General features: G+C 36.0%; 1 protein-coding gene across 2 annotated transcripts in view; it reads right to left on the bottom strand.

Annotated features, from left to right (window-relative positions):
• The window catches only part of LOC111156910 (CWC27 spliceosome associated protein homolog), a 200,224-nt gene that overhangs the window by 19,239 nt on the left and 162,529 nt on the right, over positions 1–18,456 (bottom strand). For both annotated transcript variants that reach the window (XM_022518040.1, XM_022518039.1), the window contains 2 exons: positions 14,403–14,512; positions 9,821–9,924 (listed from right to left, as the gene is read on the bottom strand). In XM_022518040.1, the coding sequence (XP_022373748.1) occupies positions 9,821–9,924; positions 14,403–14,512 (214 nt within the window). The remainder of the gene's footprint in view (positions 1–9,820; positions 9,925–14,402; positions 14,513–18,456) is intronic.

Here is an 18,456-nt window from a genome sequence, read left to right as displayed (position 1 = left end):
GAAATACAAACAACTATATACAAATTCTGCATCTTCTTTCACTAAATTTCATCTGTAATCTTTCTATTGGGTTTTTCTATCCCACTTTACGCATCATTTAACTTTCAATATGGTTAAAGTAATGGAACTTTTGTTCATATTTTCTTGATTGCCCGTGTACAATGGGAACTTTCATTTTGTATTGGTTTGATTGCTATCTGTAACTCCCATTGTGAAATAAATTTTTACTGCTTTGTGCTTAATCCCAAGGACCTTGGCTCCTTAAATTTTCTTTCCAATAAAAATGAACTACTTATGCCTACAGGGCCTTTCTCTGTTTCAAAAAAAAAAAAAAAAAAAGATTCTAGAGCGAGTCCAAGTCCATAATCTATGATTGTGTATTCCCAAGATAGAAAAGGTAGTCTTGTCCACTCGTAGTCTTGTCCACTCTCCTTTTCTTTCTCTGAATGCTAAATTTACATTAGCTATACTCTGGAAGACTTAGGATTTCATAATCTGGATTCAGCTAAAGAAACTGCTTTATAATACTTCCTTTTCTCGAGACATTTTAAAATAGAGCCATCAGGGGTGCCTGGGTGGCTCAGTGGGTTAAGCCTCTGCCTTCGGCTCGCGTCATGATCTCAGGGTCCTGGGATCGAGCCCCACATGGGGCTCTCTGCTCAGTGGGGGGCCTACTTCCTCCTCTCTCTCTCTGCCTGTCTCTCTGCCTACTTGTGATCTCTTTCTCTTTGTCAAATAAATAAAAATAAAAATAAAAATTAGAGCCATCAGCACAACTAGTATATTTACTGAATTTACATTCCTTTTTGGTCACAGACAACATAACTGAGGTAAAATAAACATTTGCCTTTTCTTTATACATTATTTTTCTTTGATAATATTACATGAAGACAACTATGTAACAATTTGTCAGTTTAATTTAGAATGTTTACTTTGTGCTGCTTTAGTAATTTGTCAGGCCTTACCAATATTACCCCAGTATTATGCATGCCCCCTCCCTCTCTCACACCTAATATTTCCTGAGTATTTCCTTAGCATCGAGCACTTTATAACTTTATAACTGCTTTACATGAATTATCTCACTTAATTCTAATAATAATCCTGAGGTAGATACTGTTATCTCCACTTTACAGGTGAAGAAACTGAGGCTTGCAATAGAGGTTGCTTGCTCAGGCAGTTTGATTTAACAGCTTGCAATATAATTAAAGGGTAATTCAACATATAGGATTACAGAGACCCTCCATGGTGGTGCATTGTTTTTCTGTTCTTCTTTTTAAAGATTTATTTATTTGCAAGAGAGAGCGAGAGAGAGAGCACACAGATGGGGTGAAGGACAGAGGGAGAAGCAGATTTCCTGCTGATCAGGGAGCCTAATGCAGGACTCAGTTTCAATCCTGGGATTCCAGGATCATGATCCAAGCTGAAGGCAGATACTTAACTGACTAAGCCACTCAGGTGCCCATGGTGGTGTATATCTTTAAAAGAATGTAGAAAGTATTCCAAACACGAGGATGGATGTTTGTAACCAACTCTAGAAGACAGATACTATGATTTAGAATCAAAGGTTTATGAAAGTCAAGTTGATTCTCCCCCCTTCACTCTATTAATTATTACTTCATGTTGAAATTACTATTCTGGAAGCAGCATGGGGTCATAAGTGTGACCAAGAGCCTCACCATTTATGACTGTGTGATCTTGGGCAAATAACCTACTTTTCTGGGCCAAAGCTTCCTCATTTATAGAATGGGACTAACCCTAATTATGTGATGGAGTTGTAAGAAACAAATCCACCATAGCTGATCTCTAACCTATGAGCCTTCTGAGGGTTAAATGAGGGAAGATAGCATTAAGGTCCTAGCAGGATACCTGAAATATAGCACATGCAAATATCTGCTTCAAGAATGAACTGGTAGGGGGACGCCTGGGTGGCTCAGTTGGTTAAGTAGCTGCCTTCGGCTCAGGTCATGATCCCAGCGTCCTGGGATCGAGTCCCACATCGGGCTCCTTGCTTGGCGGGGAGCCTGCTTCTCCCTCTGCCTCTGCCTGCCATTCTGTCTGCCTGTGCTCGCTCTCTCTCCCTCTCTCTCTGACAAATAAATAAAATTTAAAAAAAAAAATTAAAAAGAATGAATTGGTAGGATTCAGAGCCACCTTTAACTCCTACTACCAGTAGAAGAATAGGATTGAAAAGCATAAAAAGTATGTATATTTAAAGTCAAGTATAAGTGACTTCTACTCCATCAGTTATTTTGTATTAATCTGAATAATTGATAATTGGGTAAAAATATACTTAACAGGCTATTGTTAAAAGGAAATGATGAGACTGCACATTAAAGTAACTCTGCAGACTTGCTCAAACCAAAAAGTCTGCGAAAACGTAAACACTCCATAAGCAAAGAAAAAAAAATTAATCTAGGCACCGACCTTACAGACTTGACAAAAAAATTATTCAAAATGGATTACAGGGGCGCCTGGGTGGCTCAGTGGGTTAAAGCCTCTGCCTTCAGCTTAGGTCATGATCCTAGAGTCCTGGGATTGAGCCCCACATCGGGCTCTCTGCTCGGAGGGGAGCCTGCTTCCTCCCACCTCTCTCTGCCTGCCTCTCTGCCTACTTGTGGTCTCTGTCTGCCAAATAAATAAATAAGTAAAAATCTAAAAAAAAAAAAAAAAGAAAAAAGGATTATAGACCAAAGTAAATAAGTCACAGATATGAAAAGCATGGCATAGGGAATATAGTCAATAATACTGTAATAACATTGTATGGTGGCAGAAGGTGATGACACTTATTGTGGTTGAGGAATGTAGAGAACTGTTGAATCAATGTCATATACCTGAAACTAATATAACACTGTATGTTAATTATACTTCAATTAAAAAATGGATCAAAGACTTAGATGCAACATGTAAATGTGTAAAACTCCTGGAAGATAACATAGGAGAAAATCTAGATGACTTTGGCTATTAGATGCAACACCAAAGGCATGATCCATGAAACAAACAATGGATAAGACACACTTCATTGAAATTAAAAACTTCTGCTCTGTGAAAAACAATGTCCAGAGAATGAGAAGACAAGCCACAGACTGGGAGAACATATTTACAGAAGACACATCTGAATATGCAAAGAACTTTTAAAACTCAATAATAAGAAAGTGAAAACCTGATTAAAAAGCAAGCAAAAAACCTTAGCAGGCACCTCACCAAAGTAGATATAAAGATGGCAAACAGCATGTGAAAAGATGATCAACATCATAGGTCACCGAGGAATTGAAAATTAAAATACCAAAGAAATACCACTCCACACCTATCAGAATGGTCAAATCCAAAACACTGAGAACACCAAATGCTAGTAAGGAAGTCAAGCAACAGGAACTCTCATTCATTGCAGCAGGAATGCAAAATGGTCAAGCCACTTTGGATGACAGCTTGGCAGTTTCCTACAAAATTAAACATGCTCTTACCATATGCTATAGAAGTCATGATCCTTGGTATTTACCCCAAAACTTAAGTCCACACAAAAACTTATACATGGATATTTACAGCAGCTTTATACATAATTGCCAAAACTTGGAAGCAACTGATTTTCCCTTTAGTAGGGATGCATAAGTAAACTATACTACATACAGACAATGCACTATTTATTATTCAGCACATTAAAAAAGAGCTATGAAGCCATGAAAGGATGTGGAGGAATCTTAAATGCATATTACTAAGTGAAAGTAGCCAACCTGAAAAAACTACATACTCTATGATTCTGGAAAAGGCAAAACTATGCACACAGTAAAATCATCTCTGGTTGTCAGCATTAGCTGGAAAGTGAGAGATGAAGAAGCAGAACATAGAGAATTTTTAGGGCAGTGCAACTACTCCGCATGGTATTATAATGGTGGATACATGCCGTTATACATTTGTCCAAACCCATAGAACATATATCACCGAGAGTGAGCCCTAATGTAAACTGTGGCCTTTGAGAGATAATGATGTGTGAATGTAGGTTCATCATATTTAACAAATGTACCTCTCTGGTGTGAGATATTGATAGCTGAGATGGCCGTGTGTTAGGGGAAAGAAGAGGCAGGGGAATATGGGAACTCTTTACACTTTCTGCTTACTTTTGCTGTGAATCTAAAACTGGTCTAAAAAAATAAGGTCTATTACAAAACATTTCTGAAAAAGAAAAAAAAACAGTTAAGTATCAGTTTGGAATTGTTATGGGCATGGTAAAAATTATGTTGGAAGCAGGTCTAGACCAATAGGTTGGGCACATTTAATTCAGAAAGCATTACTTTGGTACTGCTTGAAAACAAGGATCACAAACTGGGAAGTTGAGTAAAGGTTCCCAGGACCTATAGATTGGGTTATTATAGATAACAAAAAAAGAATCATCATGAAGCAATGACACAATGACTAAAGATGCTTTAGTCCACCAGTTCTCAAAGTGTGACTTGGGGTTCTTTGTGTCTCCAAAGTCAGTTATTTTAGTATGAATATTAAAACATTATTTGCCTTTTTTATTCTTATCTTATGAATGTACAGTGGAATTCTTCAGCAAATACCTGATGTGTAATATCAAAACGGAGTGCAGAAACAGATGTAAGAATCCAGCTGATCCTGTTATATCAGATATCAGAGATATGTAAAAAAGGTAAATCAATGCCACTCTTCTTACTAGACTTTCTCCTATGAAAATACAATGGTTCTTTGTAAAAATTTTATTTATGTTAACATGAAATGATTTTAGTGATTTTTTTTAGTTTTAATTTTTAGAAGGTAAATATCAATAGACATATTTCATACAAATAAAAGCTCTTTGGAGTCCTCACTAATTTTTAAGAGTATAAAGGGGTCCAGAGATAAAATTTTTGAGATCTGCTGCCCTAACTAATGCTAAGGGGTAAAGAAGATCTTTCACTTGGCTAAGGTGGGCTTTCACTATTCTCACAGTGTTTGTCCTCATACCTATATGTGGGTTTGTCTACATTTACTTACTACCCATGCCTGGTAAAGTCCTGACTCCACTGAAGTGGAGACTATAATTAAAATATTCATCTGTAGTTACTGCATCCTTTACTTAATACATGACTAAGCCATATACAAATTACAGTATGTATTATACACAAAAGGTGTTTAAAGCTTTGCCAGTGAGATGAAGCAATGTCCTTCAATGGTACCGTATAAGGATCTCTGAATGGGCCTGTCAATAATTACTTTTACATCTGCATTATTAAATTTTCACGATTTTGGATACTCAGACAACCGGTCCTTGTTACTTCTATGCTATGCTAACTCCAGAGGAACGCTTGAAAACTACTTCATGCTAAACCTTGGATCTTGAACTCCAATCTCTAACACAAACAAACTGTGACTGATGGACAAACTGATTTTTAATGCAAGTCAAGGTACAATAATAAAACTGAAAAACAAAAACAAATAAAAGAAGAATCGAGATTCAAAAGTTCTAACCTATAAGATTATCTTGGAAGGAGAATTTTTCAGAACCAAGAACAAAACCACTTAGACCTGAGGAAGCTGAGGAATCATGATGAAATCTGTACCAGTTTTATTAAAAACAGAAGCAAACCAGACTGTGTGTTTTTTAAAACTTTAAAAGGGCAAAGCATTTTTTGTAAAATGTTATTCTCTTTCACTAAGTACTGCAGAGTAACTTAATTAATTCTTGAGATTCTCACAGCCCTTAAAGCAAGTCATAAAAATGATACTTACATGGGAGTATAAACTGGAATGACATTTTGGGAGGGCCACTTGAAAATATTTAGCAGAAACCCAATATGCATACCCACTGAGTAAGAAATTCCAGGTTGGCAATTAATTCAGAGAAAACTGGCAATGATGAAGACACATGGATGTTCACTACAGTGTTGTGTATAATGAGAAAAACTGGAAAGAGCCTAAATATCCAGCAACATAGGGCTGATCAAGTAAACTATGGTTTACCATATAATGGCATACTATGTGGCCATAATACAAAAATGTAAAAATTAATTATAAAATTATATATGGCAAGGAAAAGTACTTAATCAATATATATACTTAATCGGTATACTTACTATATATTGCTGAGGGGAAAAAAGCAAGTTATAAGATTATAGCATTATATGATCTCATTTCTGCAAAAAAGATATATATATATATATATATATATATATATATATATATATATGTGCATAAAAATATCAGGAAGGGTATAAATTAATAGTATTTACTGCTGGATTACAGGTGATTTTTATTTATTTTCTTTGAGGGTCTGAATTCTGATTTGCTATAGTGAACATCTTTTCTTTATATAATAAAAATAATTATTAAAATACTTGAGGCAACCATTGCAATTGTTAGTATTTCTCTAATTCTTATGATACTGAATACTGTCTATACTATGGAAAGTGGTAGAGGAGAGTGAGGCGAGAAGACAAGGAGGGAGCAAAGCAGACAGATTTTATACTGTTTATTATTTTATCATGAATATTTGTGATAAAGTATTAGGTTAACCTTGGATTTAACAATCTGGAAAAAAATTCAAAGGAACTTAGTAGCAAATAGTTAAATGTTCACAAAAGTCACACTTTAATCTCATAGATTTAATTTTTCTCCTCTCCTTGGAATGCTGATTTTGTTCCTTAGGAGCAGGTGGCTTTCTTTTTTATGTCTCTCTATTATCTTGTCAGACACAGCTCTCTCAAAACTTTTCTGGGAGCTAACCAAGCTTTATCTAACCAAACCCAAAATGGCATGTGGACTTCATCCACATGGTCATATGAATCTGTTGGCTGATGACTCCTGCCATATATCTAATCGGTTTTATAAAATCCATGCTTGAAGAAGGATTCTATAGCTATAAGAGTGTGATGCTGTGGGATGAAGGAATGTAGTGGCAAAGAGGCTACTTTAGCTGCTACATGGGAATCTGGGAGCCATCACTGCCACCAAATATTGGCAGCACATATCCCAACAAAGGAAGAATCCTAATAATTTTGAGTGAAAAATTTCTATCATGCATTTCAGCTTAGATCTACTAATAACACTTCTTTAAGTGCTTTGTTAGTGAAATCTGGGAATAATTATCAAACACCATATACAGTGTTTACAATAGAATCATATTTCTTTTCTTTCTCTCCCCCTCCCACCTTTTTTTTTTTTTTTTTTTGCATAAAAAGTAGAATGCTGCTGAATGGTACCCAAATGTCTGTTGTATACCATGCCAATACAGCAGCTCAGCCAAAAATGCGAATAGAAGAGTTTGCCAAGTAAAAGAAAACATAACAAATTGGTAATGGTTTCTATCTTGACAGAAAATGAAAATGATCCCTCAATGTGTGGTCACTCATGTGGACACATAAAAATGTCTGAGAAGCAATCATTTTACCTCAGATAACAGACCCTGACAGTGTAGTACAGCACTGGCTGACTTTCACTTCTTAGAAAAGCAGTAACCGTGACCTACAAAATAGTCTGGTAACCATGTAATTTATGCATAACACACATGCACATGCCATGCACTCATAATATTTGCCATAAATCATTCTGAATATAAGACTTCTTTTCTGAGTGGAATATACTTTATGAGAGATGATCTAAATCACTAGAGACCTGATAAAGTGGAACGGGTGTATTTAGGAACAGAAAGGATGTTGTTGCTTATTGGGTTACAAAATTTCAATTGTCTATAGTGCAATAAAAAGGGTCCCATGTATTCTGTATGATTCTCTTTAGTACCCTGAACACAAAAGGTATTTTACTAGATATTAAATAAAACAAATACGAAAAATGTGTAGGTACAGAGTTTACAGTTCTGACTTTCTGTTAAGGACACTGCAACTGAAGGTAGAAATGAACCCCCTGAAGACCTGGTAATCATGTCTTTAACTTACTTACCTTTCCTTGACCACTTATTTTTGTTCCCCAGAAGGAGAAGTGGTCAACATCATTGACCAGTGATTTTACCATCTGGTAAAGTTTTTCCATTTGTTCACTTTCTAATGAGGATGTTAGGACATAGATTGTACTGTGAAATCACAACAAAAGCAAGAATGACAATTTTAAAAACACTAATTGATATCTGAAGCTAATGAGGAATTCACAATGAGAGAATACTGAACCAAGTGGCTAGGAAGAACCCTGGGAAGTTAAATGGTCTTGCCAAGTTAAAAGTAAATTTGAATCCTGTGGGTTATGAGTTTCAAATGAAACTTCTGGGTTTAAATTTGTTGGTGACTTTCCTGTTCAATAAAAAAGGACTTAAATGGCTTATAAAAAGGTTAAAAAAACTTATTGGGCATCAAACTGCTCTTACAAAACACCATCTTGATGAGTTAAGTGTAAATGAATCAGAAACACATGGATCATGTTTCCTTAAAAAATGCATATGGATTCAAAAATAAGGGGAAGAGGACTTGGCAAAACATTTTTTTTATGTGGTGGCTGAACCCAAAACATTTGAAAGATATTTTGAGACATTCAAGGAATCCAAAATAAAACTAAACCTGTCCAGTCATATAAAAAACAGAAAGTTCTTCTTTGTAATGTGCACTTATCTTGATGGGTCAATCAACAGTCACTGAGCCTTCCCCTTTGGCACAGGACAGTGGGAGAAGCCAGCTTCTGCCTTTAAACAACTTTGAATTTAAGTGTAAACAAATACACATAAGTAATAGAAACCCATTTAAAAAGTTTCAGGGTTAAAAAAAAATAACCCAGATCATATAGAAACTATATCTTGAGAAATACACAGGTACTTAAGGGTCCTAGGGGAGGTAGGATTCATTCCATTCAAAAAATCATCCCCTCAGCTCTTTTGATTAAAGTTATATATAGTCATAGAATCTTGCTTAAATGTTTTCTTAATAAGTGTTTTTATGTCTTTTTTAATGTGTGTCCCAGCCCTCTTTCCTCCACCCTCTAGATTTGTGAGTGCTCAACAAATCTTGCTGACTGGTTTCCTGGAGGATGGGAGTGTTGAGCAGTTTTGAAATAGGAGAGAGATGCTTCTGGCAAAGAGGAGTGAGGCTCTGATTCTGGGTTGGGGTAATGGCACATATGACAGTTCAGAGGTTCCAGAGGGTGAGTCATATGTGGGGGGTGACCCATTGGCTTGCTTGCAGCAATGTGCTGGAGCCAGGGTGAGTGGGAGGTGAGGGCAGTTAGGTGTGGGGAGTCCTAATATACTACATGTGAAGTCAACTGGAGGACAGAGGAGTGTGATAAGGGAAAGCGCAATTCTTATTCCCTTCCCCCCCCCACTTTTTTGCTATTCTAGGATAAAGTGCTAAGGATAGGACATATACGAGTCATTAATTCCTTTATTTCATATCAGTGTCTTAAAAAGCTGAAAAATAGCCAAAGAAAAAAATAAGTTGACTGCGTATGAATTGCTAGGATCCTGTAGGTCATAAATTTTAAGAAGAACTTAGTAGGATTATGAAATGTATTACTGAGCCCTAAAATGTTTGTGGGACAGTGTAAAATATTAATGATTTAGAATCTTTTGAGGCTGCTTTCTAGCTGTTTAATGTGAATCTTATCTTTTCCACAATATTAGAAAGTTATTTAGGACAGGGAGAAAGTCACATATTTCTTGTATATTTTCCGCTGGCTAGCATAATACTGGGAAAACACCGAGCACTCAATAAATGCTTACTCAAGTGAAATGAAGTCAAAAGGTGCTGAGGCCCTATATAACGACAAGGGGATGATGAAAGGTGAAGTCTGAAAGAGAAAAAATGGGTGATATAGTGGGAATGCCCTAATAGTGTGTCTGCCCTGAGCCTTTTGTTCAGGGTTAATACCGAGGAATCAAAGCCCTTACCATCCTTCATCATCTTCTACTTCTGCTTCAGAAACGTCATTCTCAGGAGTTTCAGCAATTGCTTGAGTGAGTTTAGATTTAAACTGGTTCAGCAGCGCCAGGGTCTGGAATAACAATTACACTGCTAAGTTCTCTGATAAGGATAAATATAATTTTACAAAACTGCAATAAACCTTGACAATGCTTTGTTTGCATCTGCACTGACATTTTCCCTCAGACACAGGTGACTGCTTTCTGATTTAGGGAACATAAATTTGCTTATATAAAAGATGCTTAAACAATAAAATGCATGTTTGTTAATGGCTAATTTTTAATGTCCATAAGAAAAGGATGTACTTTACTAAAATATGTGAGATTAAAACTAAAATACCAAAAATAAATACTATTTGTCACTGAATAAATTTTCATGAACTTAAAAAGTTCATTGTTAAGGAAGGTAAAATGAACACATTAACTGTTAGAAGATGGGTAAATGGGAGTGACATTTTTAGAAAGCCTTTTAAATTTATCAGAAGACTTAAGATGATCATTCCTTTTGATTCAATCACTTTGTTTCATGTTATTTTTTTAAAATATTTTTATTTATTTATTTGACAGACAGAGATCACAAGTAGGCAGAGAGGCAGGCAGAGAGGGGAGGCGGGGAAGCAGGCGGGACTCCATCCCAGGACCCTGGGATCATGACCTGAGCCGAAGGCAGAGGCTTTAACCCACTTAGACACCCGGCACCCCTGGAATCCATGAAGAGAAATTGTGTGAAACATGGAAAATGGCTTATGCAAAAGGTGTACACTGCAGCAGTAATCATACAAGTTCTCATGGAAACATGTTAAAATGTCTGTCAATAAGGAACTAGATAAATTTCCTAAAAAACAGGGACTATGCCATTATACTATTATAAAAATTATATTCATGAAGTATTACATTCTATTGTTAAGTAAAAGAAGTAGGGCATAATTACCATGATTCAGTAGGTTTTTTAAAAAGGGGCCATTTCTCTAATTTTTGTTTGTCTCCTGTGTCCTTTGTGGGTAACAATCAATCACATTGTCCCCTGGCTATAACTTAACAGTTGACTCCAGATTTTGAGCAGAGAACAAAAGTTGGAAAAAAATTTTTTCCCTACAATTTAAAAAACTACATAATTGTGAAATGGGGTGAAGTACTACCTGTCTAAAAAATCAAATGTCTAATTAAGATACTGTCATATTGAATTCAGTACTAAAATATTCATATTTCATAAGCAAAAAGATGTATAATAATTCAGTATGTGAGTAACAAGTATAATAAGGAGTCACAATAAATTGCTAGGCTCTGTATTTATCTAGGAAATACCATTAAGACCATGGTTCATGAAAAATGATGGTCTAGAACTTAAGCTCAGTAAAGACAGGTGGTGCAAGAATCAAAGACAGTTATTGCTAAAAATGATAATGAAAGTGCCTTATGTACATTATAAGGTCTGTAAAATTTGATGCCCACATGAACAACAGGTGAAAATATACACATTGCCATAGCTATTGAATGAGATGAGTTTTGGGAAAACACTATAAATTCCTACAGAATATCCTCATAGGCATTCTAAGGGCTGCCTAGTGCATTAGGGTTTAGATATTTTATTCTGTTTCCAGAGTAGTAATTAAAAGACTAAGCTCTTCAAGCAGTGTTAACAGATAAAGAAGGTATCCTTTGTTTTTAAACCTCATTCATTAAAAAAAAATTGTGCTTGCAAACTTTTATATTTGCTTTATAATAAGAAAAAGTTTAATAAGAAAACAAGGAGAAGCAAAACAAAAATATCTATTATCCCACAACTAGGAATAACAATTGTCGACATTTTGGCAAATATCCTTAAAGGCTTTTTAGGTGTTTTTGTGTATATGTGTATGAGCTTATATATCTATATGTATATTATATAAAATATATCTGCATATGCATATTTCTATATCTATAAACACTGATTTTTAAAAGATTTTATTTATTTATTTGAGAGAGGGAGAGAGAGCGAGCTTGTGCAAGACCCTGAGCAGGGGTAGGGGAAGAGGGAGAAGCAGACTTCCTGCTGAGCAGGAAGCCTGATGCAGGGCTCTATCCCAGGACCCTAGGATCATGACCTGAGCCAAAGGCAGATGCCTAACAGACTGAGCCACCTGGATGCCCCAAGCCCATTAATTTTTAATGGTGGATATTTGTACACTTGGAAATGTCTTTCTAAAGGCATAAAGAAAAATTAAAACAAAGGAGACTTCTTAGTGGAATCAAATTTAAAAGCTTCCTGGAAAATTATGCTAGACCTGGATCTTTTTCCTTGAGTTGAAAGTGGCAAGGCTGTCTAATTTTAGAGCCAATTAACCTGCTACGGGCATTTGCTCAGAGGAGGGGGACTGTAACAAGTAGAAAACATCATCTTGGCCTTTTTAAGCTTCTCCTGTATTCAGATTTAGACTTTTCTCTAGCTGCATTCTAAAGGCAAGGGAAGACACAAGGAAGAAAAACAAACATCACAAAAATAATGGGGCACAACATAGACTAAAGATAGGATTTGGGCCACCTGGGTAGCTCAGTCAGCTAAGCGCCTTCAGTTCAGTTCATGATCCCAGGTTCCTGGGATAGAACCCCACGTCAGGCTCCCTGCTCAGCAGGGAGTCTCCTTCTCCCTCTCCCTCTACCCTTACCCCCTGCTCATGCTCTCTCTCTCTCTTTCTCTCTGGCTTGTTCTCTCTCTCTCAAGTAAATAAATAAAATTAAAAAAAAAAAAAAGAAGATAGGATTTGCATAGGGACATTTCTGTTTGGCATCTGTTAGGGGAGTTAGTCTTCTGGTTTTTGCTGAAGGAATGAATGGCCAACTACTTATAGCGTGGCTCTTCAGCATAGTGAGAATTTTCCTAGCAGGAGGAAACTGTTTTGAAGAGGCCCTGCCTTCACAGACTTTGCTGCATGTGTATCTACACATAAGAGTCTCTTCAGTGGGCCTCTGCACCTCTAGTCCTGTCCTGGTTCAGTATATACTCTCTATACTGCAGCCAGATTGGAGGGATCTTCCTAAACTGCAAATGAGATCATGTCACTTCCTTCTTTCAATGGCTCCCCACTCCCCTTAGGGTAAATTTAAATTTCTTAATATGACTCAAAAATGCCTTGCATGAGTTGGTTTCTGCTTACCTCTCTAGCATCATCTTTCTCTTAGTTTATGTTACAGTCATACTTAACATATAGTTCTTTGCAAAGAAATCAGATATTTTTCATATACTCTTCCTTTTGTCTGGCTACCTATCTATTCAACCATCACAGTTCAACTGCCGAATCATTTTCTCAGTGAGGCCTTCCCAGATTCTCAGACCATCTTAGGTCCTATTAGATGTTTCTATAGTTCCCTGTACTTAACCTGTCACAATGCTCACCTTTTTTTAATGGTATTACTTAACTGGCTCTTTTCCCTAATAGCTCAGGACATATGTGTGTCTACCTTGTTTACCGCCAAATATACTGATTAGTACATGGTTCTTAATAATTATTTGCTAGGAGGCAAAAAAGAGGAGTGCATGAATAAGAGTGATCCTTGGGTATCTTTGGTAGTATTATTGACTGCAGTTGCTATTCACTGTGACTCCATGAAAACAAGTTAATAATGTGCTTTTTCTTAATTTCATTTGATATGCCATTTCTTTTGAAAATTGCTCAAATTCATCCTCTATAATTACAGTTTCCTGTATCTGACTTCTTGTAGAACTTTCCTTATGATTATTTTCATGCTAAGTACTGATGCATGATTCTGCTTTACCAGGAATTAGGTGTCATTTATAATGTAGTTCCTGATTATATTAATTTATCCAAATAGACTTGGGCTTTTTAATTTACTTTTATTTTGCCTATTTTATCTATACACCTAAAATGGCATTTTCTCAAATAGATATACATGGCAGCATCACAAATAAATGATTTTGGTCTTCCCCCTAGCTTTTCAACATGAATGACTGCTGAAGATATTTATCTTACTAAATGCCAAGTGTTGCATAGTATATAAAATTGACTTTCAGATTGTGGAGCTATCTTTTTTACTCTTATTTCTAACAGTCATCTTTTATGAGTTCTTAAAAATTCATAAATTATTTGAAACAAGAAGAGTCCTGTGATATTATTTACAATAGAAATCAACTAGTGGACTGAATGCCTTATTTACAGGCAGTTTACAATTTTGAGCAGAACTGGCTAGTCAGTATATGAGATGCTGTGCTAGAAGAGATCTCTTCACCATTTATAATCGCCACTACTCCATTTTATAATATTTACTTAGACAAAGGTTCTACCTGGCTACTGAGAATATGTGACTTTATATGGTTCCTATGCTTGATATGGGAGTACAAGGTTGAAACCTGAAAGTTTTAGGCTTTTTGCCTACAATATCTGGAAAGAACATGAGTGTCCAAGGTTCTTGTCACCCCACACTCTATGAATATATCTTTCTTAATTTTTAAGAGGTAGCGTTTTTCTGATGTGTAATCAAATCAGGTTTCATGAGCAACACCTCAAGACAATTAAAAGGCAATGCGTTACATATAGATTTAGGCTTATGAAGTTACCTGGTCTTCCCGGGAAGTCCCCTTCTTTGCCTGTTGCTTTCTCAGAGCTTCATACTTTTGCTTTTCTCTTCTGTATTCTGCAACAGCATCATCAGGAGCAGTTTCATCCTCTGAAGAATAATACAATATTTTTAGAATAAATAGTAAAAAGGCTATGTGGTTTCATATTAACACCTATGCTTATTACAGAAGAGGAGGTCAGAACCTGGGATTGGTTTTCACCCATTTGAAAATCAAACCAGGGACATCTGGGTGGCTTAGTCATTAAGCATCTGCTTTGGCTCAAGTCATGATCCCAGGACCCTGGGACTGAGCCCCATATTGGGATCCCCGCTCAGCGGGAAGCCTGCTTCTCCTTCTCCCTCTGCTCCTCCCCCTGCTCCTGTTCCCTCTCTTGCTGTCTCTGTCAAATATATAAATAAAATATTTTTAAAAATTAAAATAAAAACAAAACCAATAAGTGGATCCAGCTCCACAACTAGTTCCTGTGCTAGACAGTGATCAATGTTGACTTATCAACCAATTTTATAAACATCTTTATTATATAATGTATTATTGTAGTTCTCACTTGTTTGAGTATAAAATCACCTATCTCACTTTTAAAATAATTAAGAGGGGCGCCTGGGTGGCTCAGTGGGTTAAAGCCTCTGCCTTCAGCTCAGGTCATGATCCCAGGGTCCTGGGATCGAGCCCTGCATCGGGCTTTCTGCTTAGTGGGGAGCCTGCTCCCTCCTCTCTCTCTCTCTGCCTGCCTCTCTGCCTACTTGTGATCTCTGTCTGTCAAATAAATAAAAAAAAAAATAAAAAAAATTAAGATTCTCCTAAAATTCAGCACTGCTGTTTTACATTCATCTCCTGTTTATAAGATACAATTGTTTGATATTGGTTGATTTTCCAGCTACCTGCCACTTCTGTTGCTCAGTTAAAGCAACAACAGCAACAACTAATAAACAAGTTCAATTTGATGTTATCATAAAAAACAAGTATATCCAACGAATAACTCAGGACAGCTATCCGAAGCGGATCAAAGTAAGTTTTGCTAAGTTAGAATTAGAAAACCAATTTATAGATTTGATCCTGCAATACTTCCCTGTAAAGATTCGTTGACATCTGGGTTTATGGAGCACAGTTTTGTCTCAAGAAGAGTACTAACATTTTGTATTAACTTACATGCATATGTATTAGTGAAAATTTATGATTGAAAAATAAAAAAACCAAAAACCAACAACCTATCTCTTCTTATCTTTGGCTGGCAAACGAAGATGAGCCAGATGTAATCAAGAACACCAGTAATCTTTCTGTTCAAGCCTTGGTTTGTTGCTTACATCTTTGTTACGTGGTTTGAAGAATGTTACTAATGTGCAATGTATTAACAATCAGCCATTTTGTTCGAGATTTTCTAATGCTGTGACATTTGCTGCATAAACCCAACTGTGTGAAAAATCTGGCCAACTATTCTATTTCATAACTGAGTATATCACATTAGTATAAGTACTTCCCTTTACAATATGATCAACTATGAGTAATCATAGCACGTTAATTTTTAATTTTTATTTCTCAGGAGTATATTCTGAATAATTTCCTTAGTTTTATAATTCAGTTTATTAATCCTTTGTTTAGTTATAATTACTCAGTTTTTAAGATGTAAGCTGAGCCATTGATTTTAATTATATTTTTATTTCTAGGTATTCTTTTTGGTTATTTTTCTTTTGGTTATTCATCTGTTCTTTTAATAGTCTCAGTCTTTTTTTTAAATTATGTTTAGTCCTTTAAAAATCTCTTTTAATTATTTAAAACACCTTTATGTTGTATCTTTCAGATTCTTCTTGGGGATCTTTCTCTTGGGGAGAGTCTTCTGACTCTCTTCCTAGGCTCATCATTTCTCTATGTGTTTTCTAATTTTTGACTGTGAGTTTATATTTAGCTAGAGCTGCATCTCCATCATGCTCTGTAGGAATTCTAGGCACCCAGGATTGTTTAAGAGTTTCTACAAAAAACTTTTGCATTTGTTTCTACCAGGCAATTTAGGGGGTCTAGTAGTCTAGACATTTTTTTTTTCAAGTTAATTTCTTGGCTTAGGATTCCTATACCATATAGGGAATGTATATTCAGACTTTGTAGCCATGCCTGGTAGAGGTTTAGAGTTTTGATTTCTTGAGAAACTTTTTTTTTTTTTTAAATCTCCCCCACACAGAGGTCTGAAACATGACAAGCTTCATTGTGGCCTTCCTGACTAGGTGGATGGTTTTTCTAGTTTCCATTTCTCTTGAGCCACGGCCACATCTCTCTCCAAGTCTGAGATTAAAACTCCCAGCTTCTAGCTAGTAGAACCTACATCTGGTTCCATTACCCCCCTGGGCAACGATAATATCACCTTGCGCACTTAATGCTCTGGTTTTTTTCCCCTTTGTTTCTGGTACCTAGGACCTTTCTTTTTTTCTTACCTTCTCTCTCTTCTTTCTTTCTCTCCCTCTCTTAAGCTTAGCTAAGTATTTAAATTGGGCAGGATCATATTTTATCCAGCATTTCTATATATGTGTAGAAGAAGGAAGGTCTGTACTAACTCAGTCCATGTTGCCAGAACAGGAAGTAGCACATTCATTTCTCATGTGCTTGAATCCCCCTGAATAAACAAAAATTGAATAAGTGACTGGATGATTTTAGTGACATAAAACTGGCTAATAAAATACACAAGGAGTTTGAAAAGTTCAGTTTTTCTAAGTACAGACTGTTCTGCTTTTACTTTTCTTATAAATCTCAATATACAGTGGATGATAATTCATAAATAATGATGATGTAATATGATGACTATTTGTCATTAACTGAAATTTCTACAAAATATGCTAAATAAATAGGAAGGAAGAGTGGTAGGGAAAAAAAAGAACATTTACCAAAGAGTATATGTTAGGCACCATGTTAAAGTGCTTTGATGATCTAGAAAGGATCCATACACCAAATGAGGAAACAGGAATTACAATATGGTAGAGCTGGGATTTGAGCACACTGTGCTCAGTGACTTCAACTAAAACTTCAATCCAGAAAATAAAATTTTACCTAGTGTCTCTCATATGTGGGCATTCTGAGAAATGCTATGAAAGACATCTAAAACATAAATGATACAAACTTTTCATTCTATAATGTAGTCTAAAGGGTGAAACAAACCTAAGATATGTGAAAATAGTTAAGAAATCAAGCCACTGACTTTTAAGTTTCAAATTGCTGATTCCTTAGAGGGCTTAAAGCTCACATATGTTATAGTATCAGAATAAAGTATCTCAGCTATCCCTGAGATAATATAGGTAGGTAATATATGTGAAAGGGTCTGGTGAAGAGAATGTCCAACATCACTATAATCATCAGTTTATCACTGGACTATCAGCTCACTAGAGCACCAGAGTTAGAAGTTACCTTGAGGATCTACCAATCTACCTTCTCAGTCAATAGGTGAGGGAACCAGTGTTTAGGTGAGTGAAGTTTCTCAGCCAGTCTCCCAGAGGGATCACCAGCAGAGCCTGGGCTAAAACGTGTGTTCTGACGCTTAGTTTAGGTGACAAAGTTAAGTACTGCACTTCTGTCCTTGCATGTTATAAAGAATGCCTTTAACCCCTCTTCTAAGAGCTAGTCAGAAACTTAATCCTTGCTCCACTTGAATCTCTTCACTGTGAAAACTTTTTGTTCTGAACATAAAGGGACGATGACTCAACTGTGGTTACTTAACTAATGAACCAATGGTATCCATCTACAAATCTCGTTTTATAGATAAAGGGCTTATTCCCTCCACTGTCTCGGGATCAGCGCTCAAGAGCTTAACAGCTCCAAGTAGTTGTTACATTCATTCATTTTTTAAAAAAAGGCTTATTGAATAATCAGTATGTATCAGAAACTGTTAGTAAGGCTGCTTATAAATTATTTTAAATATACTGGCATCCAGTACTTCAAGGAAATTTTTGAAAAATTTCCATAATAAATGAAAACTTTTATATGAATAAAAGTAATATGTTACTGCTAATAGTAAATAGCATTTGAAAACGAAACGGGTAGACTTTAATGGACA

The sequence above is a fragment of the Enhydra lutris genome, unplaced genomic scaffold (genome assembly GCF_002288905.1).
Source record: "Enhydra lutris kenyoni isolate GAN:26980312 unplaced genomic scaffold, ASM228890v2 scaffoldscaffold50, whole genome shotgun sequence".
In the NCBI taxonomy this organism is placed as follows: Eukaryota; Metazoa; Chordata; class Mammalia; order Carnivora; family Mustelidae; genus Enhydra; species Enhydra lutris.
This window is presented reverse-complemented; position numbering and strand designations above follow the sequence as displayed.